General features: G+C 43.8%; 2 protein-coding genes across 4 annotated transcripts; one reads left to right on the top strand and one right to left on the bottom strand.

The window, feature by feature from the left end:
* The first annotated feature begins 1,256 nt into the window (after positions 1-1,256).
* On the top strand, positions 1,257-5,106 carry LOC117833126 (probably inactive leucine-rich repeat receptor-like protein kinase At5g48380). Its single transcript, XM_034712521.2, has 3 exons — positions 1,257-1,491; positions 2,044-2,974; positions 3,776-5,106. Exons 2-3 carry the CDS (start codon positions 2,156-2,158, stop codon positions 4,769-4,771), a joined length of 1,815 nt encoding a protein of 604 aa, XP_034568412.1. The 5' UTR covers positions 1,257-1,491; positions 2,044-2,155; the 3' UTR covers positions 4,772-5,106.
* A 541-nt stretch (positions 5,107-5,647) lies between these two features.
* On the bottom strand, positions 5,648-8,702 carry LOC117833127 (protein ACCELERATED CELL DEATH 6). 3 transcript variants are annotated; one of them, XM_072295522.1, is made up of 4 exons: positions 8,559-8,702; positions 7,854-8,425; positions 7,200-7,732; positions 5,648-6,449 (listed from the first exon to the last, which is right to left on the bottom strand). In XM_072295522.1, the coding sequence occupies exons 1-4, from the start codon at positions 8,636-8,638 to the stop codon at positions 5,850-5,852; spliced, it is 1,785 nt and encodes a 594-aa protein (XP_072151623.1). In that variant the 5' UTR covers positions 8,639-8,702; the 3' UTR covers positions 5,648-5,849. The 3 variants fall into 3 exon arrangements, with proteins under 3 accessions (XP_072151623.1, XP_034568413.1, XP_034568414.1); XM_034712522.2 differs by having other exon boundaries at positions 7,845-8,425; positions 8,559-8,701; XM_034712523.2 differs by having other exon boundaries at positions 7,845-8,486; positions 8,559-8,615.
* Between the last annotated feature and the right edge of the window lie 3,514 nt (positions 8,703-12,216).

The raw sequence follows: 12,216 nt of genomic DNA, 5'->3' as shown, positions 1-12,216 counted from the left end.
AAGAGAATAAAAAGTTAAACGTGCAAGATTAAATCCTTGTTTTGGAATTTTGAGTTTGATTGTTTACCTTACTCCTTTTCTGGTTGGTTAGAGTAATCCAAAATGCTACAAAAGGCTTCACCATTGTTTTTCGTGTTGATTGACTGTATCAACACATCATCAGAACATACAAGCATATATACATAGACTTAGGGTCAATTTGGTGGAGCTTCAGAGGCTCCGGCTCCTCCTGATACGCTACTGTAGCGTCAGAGGAGCTGGAGCCGGAGGAGCCACAATTTGTGGCTCCATCGGTTCCTCCTTGGTTTGTGAGAGGGAAGGAGAGAAAGAGAAAAACAGCTCATGTGAACAATGTCGGAGCAACACCGCTACAGTGCATTGTCAGGAGGAGTCGGAGCCGGCAGGAGCTCCACCAAATTAAACAACTTGTGTGAACAATGTCGGAACAGCACCGCTACAATGCATTGTCAGGGGGAACCGGAGCGGGTAGGAGCTCCAACAAATTAAACTGGCCCTTAATAGTATTTTGTCCATCAAGAAAACATTACAGTACGTGTTAAGAAGAGGGAAACATCATTCAAAAGTCAACAAGACTACAAGGACCAAGGTGGGGCTGTGTACTCGTGTGGTTAGCCAACAAATGCTTCATATAGCTGCAGATATCCAATTGAACTTATCTCGCAAAAATTGCTATAGGAAGACCTCCGTCTGCGGAGGGAATGTACATACCCCTTCAGTTTTAAATATATTTTCAGTTTTAAATATATGATGTTGAGAACAAGCTAAAAATGCTACATTTTTAAAACCGGAGAGTTCAGTTGGGTTAGACCGGAGTTTAGTTGGACTGGATAAATTCCAAACTCAACACTCTCCCTCTCTATATACACATTTAAAAAGTACTTACTTATTTTAAACTTAAAAAATAGGTAACCTTGAATGTTTGCGTCTCTGTGTTTTGGAAAAACATGAAAAGAAAAGCCAAATTAGGCCCATGCTGTATTGCAGGAGAAAGCCCACGTGTGGAACTTTTGGACCTGCCCGCTTCCACGGGCCCAGGCGCACCGCTTGCAGGCTCACAATGAGGTCCAGTCCAACAAAACTGACTCGATAATTTCCCATTTTTGTGCGGACAGTGTAGACAAACACTCAAACCCATCTCCCAATGGCCAATGATCTCAGACGGTGTGACGAAACTGCCCCCCTCCTCTCCCCCGGCCGCCCCGCGACCCAAACCCTCGAATCACGCCGCCGCCCCACGCCCCCACCCACCCGACCCCGCCACTCCGCTCCCCAAGGCCCCAACCCCACTCCACGGCGACGACCCGCTCGCCTCCCCGCCGGCCACCTCGAGCGGCGGGGATCCGCGGCGAGGGCCGGGCGGGAGGCGGCGAGATCGACGGCGGGGCTCCGCTCGGCTCGGCGGGTGCGAGAGCATCTTAGTTGAGGTAGGATTCGGCGGCGGAGAGGCGCGGCGCGCGGCGGAACGCGGAGGTAGGATTCCGGCACCTCACCATTTCGGTCAAACTCCATGTGTGGTTCGTGGTCCCACCGGCCGCGGCTGATTTGCTCTCCTCTGCGCTTTGCTTCTAACAGTCGGGTCGAAATGTTGGTGTGGGATCCCGTCCTTTCAGTGTGAAAACTGCTATTTTTAGGGAAGTCCGGTTGTGTTCCCTAGCTCGGTTTGGTTGGGGTACTTGAGTGTTCTACTAGTTGACCATGGCGAACGCCCAAGTTGATCTTACGAATCCGATGCTCTGGTCTAGATTCGTTGTGTGTTTGCCTTCTCTAGATTCGTTGTGTGTTTGCCTTCTCTAGCCGTTCTTAGTGACAAACTTAGTCTGTTAGCTCTCGAGGAACGAGATATTTGGATCATTCAAGGATTTATGTTTGACATTCCTGATGCATTCAGTCTCCTGGCCTAGTATTTGTTTTCTAATTCTGGATGATAATGATGTGTGGGACATGTCAATGTTTTAGATAATTGGAGATGTTTTGATTTGTAAACGGATTTGCTGAACTTGGTATGCTCTTTGGCATCTGCAGGTTTTCTTGCTGATGCTACTCATCTCATCCCTCTGGGCACTGAGCAATCGTTATGCTTTGTGACTAAGTAACTCTGGATGGTGAAAGCATTCGGGAAGTAGACAACATCAAGATGGCTGTTGGGCGTTTCTGTGCTGCTCTTCTCCCAGTACTCCTCTGTTCTATGCTATGTCAGATTTGCTATGGTGCAGTAAGTGACATCGAATGTCTGAAGAGGGTGAAAGCATCGATTGATCCCAGCAACAAGTTAGACTGGACATTCAACAACCATACTGAGGGATCCATATGTGGATTTAGAGGCGTGGACTGCTGGAATCCCAATGAAAACAAGGTTCTTTCTCTTCACCTTGGCAGCATGGGTCTTAAGGGCGGGTTCCCTGATGGACTTGAGAATTGTAGCAGCATGACTTCACTGGATCTCTCGAGCAACAGCCTTTCCGGCACGATCCCTGCTGATATCTCGAAGCGGCTGCAGTACATTACAAACCTTGATCTGTCATATAATAGCTTCTCAGGAGAGATACCAGAGGCGCTAGCTAACTGTACATATCTCAATGCTGTCAACTTACAGCATAATAAATTGACTGGAATTCTCCCAGGTCAGCTTGCTGCTCTTAGTCGCCTAAACCAGTTTAATGTTGCTGACAATCAGTTGTCAGGGCAGATTCCTTCATCTTTGAGCAAATTTCCATCCTCCAATTTCGCAAATCAAGACCTTTGTGGGAAGCCTCTGAGCAATGATTGCACTGCAACTTCAAGCAGTCGTACAGGGGTAATTGTTGGTTCTGCTGTTGGTGGTGCAGTTATAACTTTAATAATAGTTGCTGTTATTTTATTCATTCTTGTACGAAAAATGCCTGCGAAGAAGAAGGGAAAGGATGTAGAAGAAAATAAGTGGGCAAAGACTATTAAGGGAGCAAAGGGAGTGAAGGTATGTTTTTTATTCCAGAACTTGTAATACTTTATCAGTTTGTATTTTTGTATAATTCTTTCAATAGCCTTGATATTATTCTTAACAATGCGACTTTGCTCCCTTGTTTCTCCAGCGTCTCATAGCCTCATAAGAATCATTAGTTTTAGTTTGGGATCTCAAGATATTACCATACTTATGAAGGGTAAATTGTTTATATCGGGAAGTTGACTAATTATATTAACATGTTTACTATTTAAATATGACGCCTACTTTCTTACCCAGTCATGTCAAAACCCTACTCCCACCCATCACACTCTAGTGTTACAGGGACACAGGTGCGAGTATTGGTGTCACTAGCAGTGGAAGAAAAAGAATAGTTCGGCTTAGGAGTTTGTCTACAGATTGGAGATAGAGTTAGTTTGGAGAGTGTTTTGGTTATGGCTTGTTGATCAAGCTAGCAAATTGTTAGGAAGGTTGTTAAGCCAGGTTAGAGATTTGAGATTGGTTGTTAGCTTGAATGTATGTAACAGGAGTGACATTATATATGAAGGGTAGGTCAATCTGTGATATCAAGCATAATTTAGAGCGCCCTTGGATGGTGAACCCATTTATCTTGCCGTTCTTTTTTCCTTCTTCCACCCAAATCCAACACCCATATTAATATACCTGTGCTAGGAAACACTGAAGCTATATTGTCCTGAACTAAAAGGTATCCAACAAATAAAAGAAGTATAGTGCATGCTAAACTTTCCATTTCTGAACTTTGCTTAGATGAGTGGTTTGATTTGCTGCATTTTCACATTTTTTTTTGTCATTTAGGTATCTATGTTTGAGAAATCGGTTTCAAAGATGAAGTTGAATGATCTTATGAAAGCAACAGGGGATTTTACAAAGGAGAACATTATTGGAACTGGTCGATCAGGAACCATGTACAGAGCAACACTTCCAGATGGTTCATTCCTTGCTATCAAGAGGTTGCAGGACACTCAGCATTCAGAGAACCAATTCACATCTGAGATGTCAACGCTAGGAAGTGTTAGACAACGTAACTTAGTGCCTCTTTTGGGATACTGCATTGCCAAGAATGAGAGACTCTTGGTGTATAAGTACATGCCCAAAGGTTCTCTTTACGATCATTTACACCAACGAAGCAGTGAGAAAAAGGCTTTAGAATGGTCACTGAGGCTAAAAATTGCCATTGGAACTGCTAGGGGATTGGCATGGCTTCATCACAGTTGCAACCCCCGGATTCTTCATAGGAACATTAGTTCGAAGTGCATATTGCTTGATGATGACTATGAGCCTAAGATCTCTGATTTTGGGTTGGCAAGGCTCATGAATCCCATTGATACCCACCTGAGCACATTTGTCAATGGTGAGTTTGGTGATTTGGGATACGTAGCTCCTGAGTATACACGCACCCTTGTGGCCACCCCTAAAGGGGATGTCTATAGTTTTGGAGTCATCTTACTTGAACTCGTCACTGGTGAAGAGCCAACACATGTGTCAAATGCCCCAGAGAACTTCAAAGGCAGTTTGGTGGATTGGATAACTTACCTATCAAACAACTCTATACTTCAGGATGCGGTTGACAAGTCCTTGATTGGGAAGGACAATGATGCTGAGCTGCTTCAATGCATGAAGGTTGCGTGCTCTTGTGTGCTTTCTTCTCCGAAGGAAAGACCTACAATGTTTGAAGTTTACCAGCTTCTGAGAGCTGTTGGAGAGAAATATCATTTCAGTGCAGCTGATGATGAATTGACCATGCAACCTCAAAATGCGGATCCTGAAGATGAGCTTATTGTGGCAAACTAGTTGAACTTATGTGATGAGTAGATGCGTGTCAGATACCAAAAAAATGTAGGAGTTGTTGTAACTTGAATAATCAGGTCAGTCTGAAAGTGTATTGCTCTGTATCTTTTCAGCTTCCTGCACTACCGACCAACAATTAGCAAGCTCTAGGATATGCCATTGGTTGAAACATCTGTACCATTTTGTGTTGTTCATGTTCTGTATATCCTTTGCCTTGTATCTTCAGGATTGCTATGTCTTGGTTGTAAGATGGATTACTGGATTAGCTGTATCCTTGTCCAAATTTTAGCTGTAGTGATAACTTTAGTAATGTGAAACAATGTTGATCTGTTGATGTTTTTGTGGCCTTTCATGTAGCATTTTTGTTTATGTTTTCATGCATGTTCCTTCGTAGTTTCAAATGTTCAATGTTGATTGGTTTTGGAGTTGTAAGCATTTTAGTTTCCAGTTTGATGTCAGTTCTGCATTTAATGAAGCTCAGGGCACACTTGTGTCGGATCATATGATTAGAGGACATTTATTTTTTGAGGTGTATGCTTCCCCTACTCCGTAGTCCCTACAACAAGATGACGCTAGTGGGCACCGTTTCTTGGAGCATTTTTGTGGTTATTATGTGCAACAGGATCTCTGATTTCATTTATGCGAGCTATACTGTGTTTAACTCTGAGAAAAAAGCCATTCCACTACTGAACTAATGCTCAGTCCCAAAAGATGTCGCACATTATATCTTGCAGATAGAGACATGCATCCTTTTGATTAGAATATAATTCTTCTCCAATACTATTGTTTCATGGTGAAATAAGATTTCGGATCCAAAGTTCCATAACCTCATTGCAAACAATTATATTTAAAAAGTATTAATGAGCATGTTTCATCATGTAATATTCCTCATCAACAGAATGAAACATTACTCATCTGTTCAAGCTTGACATAATCAATTTTCAAAGTACATAGTTCAGGTATTACATGGAATTCTGAATTACCAAAATAAAATTATCAGCCTAAGATCATGCTACTTACACATTTTTCTTATTCCTTCGATAAAATGAGAAAGTATCCGGAGTACCAAGAGGCACGGAGATTAGACCATATCAATGAGTTCAGACTTGAATTTCCGACCCAGCCGAAATCTCAGTTTTAAGATGGGCCATTCACCTAGAAGTTTAGTAAGGATGGGCAATAAACCTGTCAGAACACAAACTGTAACAGACAACCATAGAAGACGAGGGGCCAGAACTGTGTATAAACCAGTTGCGAATGCTGTGGTAGTTGCCACGTACGCAAACCACATAAGCTTCTTTGTAAAAGATCTGTAGTAAAGCAAGAACTCAAGATCCTCCCACTTTGCTATGATGCATATAAAAGCCACAGCAAGTGAAGTGCACATTGCTAAGGTGTCAGAGATTAAGAATGCTTGAAACGCAATCTTCCTAACCATAATGGGAAGTCCCTGGCTTCCGGCATCACTGCTGTATCCTCCTGGCAAAGTAAAAGCAGCAGCAAAGGTAATTGTCGCGAGGAGGATTGCCACTAAGGAAGTGTTGCCTGTGTACGTTTGAGTCAGTGACTTGATATCCTTTCTTGATAAGTCTGTCACTTTATCCTTGGCTTCCTTGTGGAGATTATAAATAGATCCTGCCTCTTGAGGATCAGCTTTCAACATTAGCATGGACACTTCATTCTGCAAAAATCCAAAGAAGCATGCAAATAGAACTCGTAGTAATTAATATAATACTATTGGACAAATGAAAATATACAATCACAAGGTCGGTGCAAAGAAGCATGCAAATGGAACTTTTAATTAATATAATACTCTTGGAAAAAAAATGAAAATCTACAATCACAAGGTTGGTGCAAAGACTTTTTTTAGTGATGTTCCCTTCGGTTTCAATGCTGCAATGGCCTTCTATATAAAAAAATCCTACATTGTTACAGCGTGCTTAAATGGTATTGAATTCCATCTGGATTTCACAATCCATTCTGCAAGGGTACCAAAGGGATGCAACCATTTTTTCTACTCACTTCATTCCAAATTACAGGTCGTGTTGACTTTTCTAGATACACAGTTTTTGCTTTGTATATAGACTTCGCGTGTATCTAGATGCATAGCAAAATCCATGAATCTAGAAAATCTAAAACAACCTACAATTTGAAACAGAGGGAGTAATATATGTAAAATCATTTCATAATAATATGAAGTGTCCAATCAAACTAAAATGTTTGTTGGCACGGTTGCTAAAATAAAAATAGTAAATTAGTTTTAAAATTGGTGTTGTTTGCGTAAACTAGTTATAGAAATTTTAGAATGATCGAAAAAAATAAGAACCGTTGCTTAACACATCTTAGGTGGGGAACAATAATATGACGTTGAAGAAGGCTGGCATACATATTTAGTGGACCAACAACAAACTAAGCAAACATGTATACGTACCCAGTTTAAAGTCTTGGCATGATCAGTGGCACCATATAATATCCAGTGTGCTGAGGCACCATTGTTGTTAAGCACGGTGACGTCCGTATCTTGGTGAAGCAGTAGAGAGGCGACCATCTTCGGATTGCACTTTTCGACTGCCATATGCAGAGCAGTATTTCCGTTTGAATCTCGCATGTTTACGAGTCTACGAAGCTGTGGCGAACCAAGTACAAATTCTACGAACTCCGTCTGTTCATTCCATACAGCTGCGTGTAAACATGTCCAGCCATATTTACCGCGATAGGGAGCATCTGGACAATGTTTTAGAAGCTCTCGAGCAACACCAACATGGCCTCGATATGCAGCAGAAACTATGAGATGGGTATCATTTGAGGAGAATACATACCCTAAAGACCGATCATGTTCCAACAATACTCTTAGCATGTCAATCTTGTCCCAAAGTACAGCCAGCTGCATTGGAGTATTTTGATTAGAATTTTCTTCTTCTCTGGCAAGCTCAGGACGTGTCTCCATAATCTTTTTAGCGATGGCTGCAAACAAAGGCAGTAAAGACATGTAATAGCCACGAAATGGTAAAGAATACGCGAGTGCCTCGCATAGCATTAAAGAATACGCGAGTGCCAGATACTACGCATTTCTCACCAGAATTACCGATTCTCACGGCAGCATGCAGAGCATTGAAGCCACCGGGTCCACCGTGAGCAGAGTCAGGAATCTCCAACAGTTTCTCGAAGACATCAGCATAATTTCTCATCACTGCCAGGAACATGGGTGACTCGTTGCGCTTGTTCACAGCGCGCGACAAGGCAGGCTCTGCTGCAATCAGTTCGAGCGCGAGCTTCCTGTGTCCGCTGCGGATGGCGTTGTGCAGTGCGTTGAATCCGTTATTGTCTTGCTTCAAGATCGCCTTGCTCAGCTGCTGATCATGGCAGCACACGAGTAAAACAGAGGCTACAGAAACACGTCCGCTTGTCACGGCGCTGAGAAGCGGCGTCTCGCCGTCTGCATTGATGCCAGCGAGGAGTGACGGCTCCAGAGCCAGCACGGCCTTGCAGAACACCTCGTGGCCATGGACAGAGGCGATGTGGAGGCAGGTGTTCCCCTGCGGAGTGGTGCCAAGCAGAATGTCCGGATGGTGTGAAGCCAGGTGCTTCATTGATACGGCGTCACCAGATATGGCTGCTTCCAGGAGACGCCTGTCCATCTGTGCTCCTCCTGATGAACTAGTGGTAGATCCACCCGGTGCACTTATTAGTCGCAAGATTGTAATCTGTTACATTCAGACTGATGACAGAAGCAAGGAAAGGCTCAAATTACTGCGGAAACCAAACACTAATTCGGTGAAACATGGCGTACCTCCTACAAGAGCAGAGCGCAGCTGGCCGAGACTCAAGCGGCCTTCCAATGTAAATGTAATGATTGATGGTGATGTCCATAACTACCCCTTTTCCATTATACCAAGCATGCCACTGAAGTCAAGAAAAGAACGTTTCTAGTCAACGATCCCCTGTTAGAATTAGTTATGGTTGCGTGCTAGCTGTAAACTCAAGGCTGTTGTAGTTGTCATGGACTCGGTTAGTTAGAGATAGAGTTGTTTATCTTCTGTTAGCTGTAAACAAAGTTTCAAGTCTACGCGTCCATTCATTAATTAAGCACAAGTCACTCGTTAGCAAAATGGCTAATGCCTACCCAACCAAGCTAGCACTACCGGCTACTGTTATGGACGGAGGGAGAACATGCTGATTGATTTCTCACCTACTATTTCTCACCTACTATTATGACCCTGTTTGGCATGACTCCAACTCTGGGTGGAGCTGCTCCACTCCAGAACTCCAGGTGGAGCCAGCTCTGGGTGGAGTTGGAGCTGTCTGGTGAGGGTGTTTGGCTGGGAGGGTGTCCCTAGCTCCAAAAAAGAGGAGTTTGAGGGTAGATTGACTTTCTTGCCCCTGGTTCGACTTGAACTACTTATCACAGATATAAAATGAAAGTACATGTCCAAAATAATAATAAATTACATGTTTCAAAAAATTAAAATTTCGAAATAAATTCATAGTTTCAAATTAAGGTCGTTACAATAATCATTGCACTAATTCCATGTTAGGGCAATTGATGTAGCCATACTATCACGAAAGGTGTCCATAGTCACAAAGCTTGATTCCGAAGTTGATCCATCGGAGGCATGTTGAGACACGGCATACTTGTTGTATCTTTCCGAAATAGTAGGCATGTAGGTAGGATCTCTATCAAAATTAGCAAAGTCCACATCAACGCTAGCATGTTCACGTATGAAATTGTGTAGAACCATAGTAGCAGCAACAATCTTCTTTTGTGTGACCATGGAATAACCGGGCATCTTGTAAAGGATTTGCCATTTCATTTTTAATACTGCAAATGACCGCTCAATAACATTACGAACAGATGAGTGTATACGGTTGAACTTCTCTTTTGGAGTATTTGGTTCCATACCTCGATGCCACTCGGGTAAGTGGTACCTTTCACCCTTGTATGGAGCCAGATACCCCGGACGATTAGGATAGCCCGCATCTACAACATAGTACTTGCCTACACATATGTAAAATAAGATAAGTTTGTGCATACAAATATAAAAAGGAACATAAGAAAAAATCTTTACCTTGAGCAGGATGTGGGAAGACATTTACATCTGCTTCCAATGCATGGTACAATACACTAGTGTCATGCAAAGAACCCGGTTGACCCGCAGCCACATAGGTGAAGCGCATATCAAAATCACAAACGGCAAGCACATTTTGAGTTGCAATTCCAGTCTTACCAATATATCTCACTTGTTCTTCAGGTGATAAATACACACGAATATGGGTTCCATCAAGTGCACCAATGCAATCCTTAAAGTGTGGGTATGCTCTCTTGTCATTCCTAATCCTCTTGTGCACAGTGCGAAAATTAGGATCCGTTGGTCTCAAGAAATCTTGTGCCATGGCAACCACACAATTTAGAACTTCATGAAATTTTCTACTAATGGTTTCACCAGAGTGTTTGAACTTATTTTGTCCTCTTCTATTTGACTCACACCCACCACATGTGAATAGGAAAATGGCCAACATTTCATGAGTATTCACGTGCTTCGATGGTTTTAATCCGTACCTCTCAACCAACACATCATGAAGATCCTGAAAAATAACCTCATTCATCCGAAGCATTCGATGGCACTCCCCTGGAGTGTTTACCGTCTCCATCAACCAACCCATTCCACTTTGTTGTGAAAACATAAATCTCGGCGGTGCCTTATCCATATATGAGTCATGACCCTTGGTAGCCACAATTCCAGTCCTTTCCTTGAACCCTTTCTCAACCTCAGCATAACCAAGTGCATTCAAGTGTGTGTTTGTCCGATTTCCTTTTTCAACTTGTTCGGCAAACAACACACATAGCACTCGAGTGTTCTCCGAATTCCAATCAATTTCAGGCATCTATCGAACTCACAAATTTCATATTAGAAGGCCTCGAGTATATCAATTTCATACACACACAACAATGGAGTATATCAATTTCATACACACGTAGCACTCGAGATTGCGCATATCAATTTCCCAAACATTATGAAGCCTATCAATCAATGCACCCAGAACATTACAAGTGCACACAAATATATTAAGACGAGAATATACCTCACCAAAGGGGAAGTGATAACGAGCTCGATTTTTTTTTGCAAGTCCACTTTCCTTCACGTGCTCTTGCAGACCATCAACCTACAGAAAATTTAGGTAAATCAACATTTTGGATGGTCACAATCGAATAAAAAAGTATGCGCTTTCGCCAGAAATCTAAGATTTTGCACCATTATTTAAATATAAACAATTCAGTGAATAGCATGATTGCATTTAGTGATGCTTGAGTGTTCTTTGATGTGTTTTTTCCTGTTATCTGCTGTTCCCATTACCTTGTATATTTTCACCAACCAAAAAAATCGCCACCACGTTGTGACCAAGACACTTACAAAAGCCATCTGTCTAGTCTTCTTCCTATTTTCAGAATGGTACAAAAGGATAGCTAGTAGGATCTCTTGACAACATCATACCCATATATTTGACCATCTAACTCGTGAGACTGTTTAGTGATAGGAAGTTCCTATGTCTATTGGCCCGTGAACCTCACCAAGCATTTTTTTGATTGATCCAATTTCATGTTTTCAGTCGATTTTTCCTAGCCTAGTTTGATGGTCACTCATTTTTTGCTAACTGGCAGTGCGACATGGCTTCATCGTATTGGCATAAAAATCGACCGACACCACCATATTTTTACTCAATTGTTGTTATGTTTGTAGCTCATGCTTACAGCTGCAGTTAAAGATTTAACACAAATCATACCTTCGGCGGGGGAGCTTCGGCGGCGGGGGATCTTCGGCGGCGGGCGAACCGGCGGAGGGGCGCGAGGGGCGGCGGCGGCCTTCGGCAGCGGGGCGAGACGGGCCGGCGGCGGGGCTCAGCCGAGGGGCGGCGGCGGCCTTCGGCGGCGGGGCGAGACGGGCCGGCGGCGGGGCTCGGCGGAGGGGCACGAGGGCCGGCGGCGGGGCTCCGCGGAGGGGCGCGAGGGGCGGCGGCGGGGCTCGGCGAAGGGGCGCGAGATCCGGCGGCGGGGCGTTGCGTCCGGCGGTGGGGCGCTCCGGCCGCCGCCGGGCCTAGGGGCGCCTGGCGGCGGGGTGTTGCGTCCGGCGGTGGGGTGAAGTCACGGGAGAGGAAAGAAGCAGAGGCGCACGGGAGAATGGAAAGAAAGAGGCAAAGATGAAACGTTATTTTTGTGTAATCAGTGGCAATGGTGGGTAATTACCCACCAACTCCACGAGGAGGTTCAAAAGAGGGGGTTTTGGAGCAGCAAAAGAGGTGCTCCAAAACTCCACCCTCATTTGTACTACAGCTCCATGGAGTTGGCAGCTCCATGGAGTTTTGGAGTTGGGGTGTTTGGCTATTTTTTTTGCTGGAGTCGCTGGAGTTGTGGAGTGGAGCTGTACCAAACAGGGCCTATATGTCTTGACAGC

The sequence above is a fragment of the Setaria viridis genome, chromosome 8 (assembly GCF_005286985.2).
Source record: "Setaria viridis chromosome 8, Setaria_viridis_v4.0, whole genome shotgun sequence".
Classification (NCBI taxonomy): Eukaryota; Viridiplantae; Streptophyta; class Magnoliopsida; order Poales; family Poaceae; genus Setaria; species Setaria viridis.
This window is presented reverse-complemented; position numbering and strand designations above follow the sequence as displayed.

Coding starts and splice junctions, on each gene's coding strand:
- LOC117833127 (XM_034712522.2), bottom strand. CDS start 8,638: ATGGACATCACCATCAATCATTACATTTACATTGGAAGGCCGCTTGAG. Junction 7,733..7,844: donor CGTGAGAATCGGTAATTCTG/GTGAGAAATGCG, acceptor CTTTGTTTGCAG/CCATCGCTAAAAAGATTATG. Junction 6,450..7,199: donor ATGCCAAGACTTTAAACTGG/GTACGTATACAT, acceptor GGATTTTTGCAG/AATGAAGTGTCCATGCTAAT.
- LOC117833126 (XM_034712521.2), top strand. CDS start 2,156: ATGGCTGTTGGGCGTTTCTGTGCTGCTCTTCTCCCAGTACTCCTCTGT. Junction 2,975..3,775: donor AGGGAGCAAAGGGAGTGAAG/GTATGTTTTTTA, acceptor TTTGTCATTTAG/GTATCTATGTTTGAGAAATC.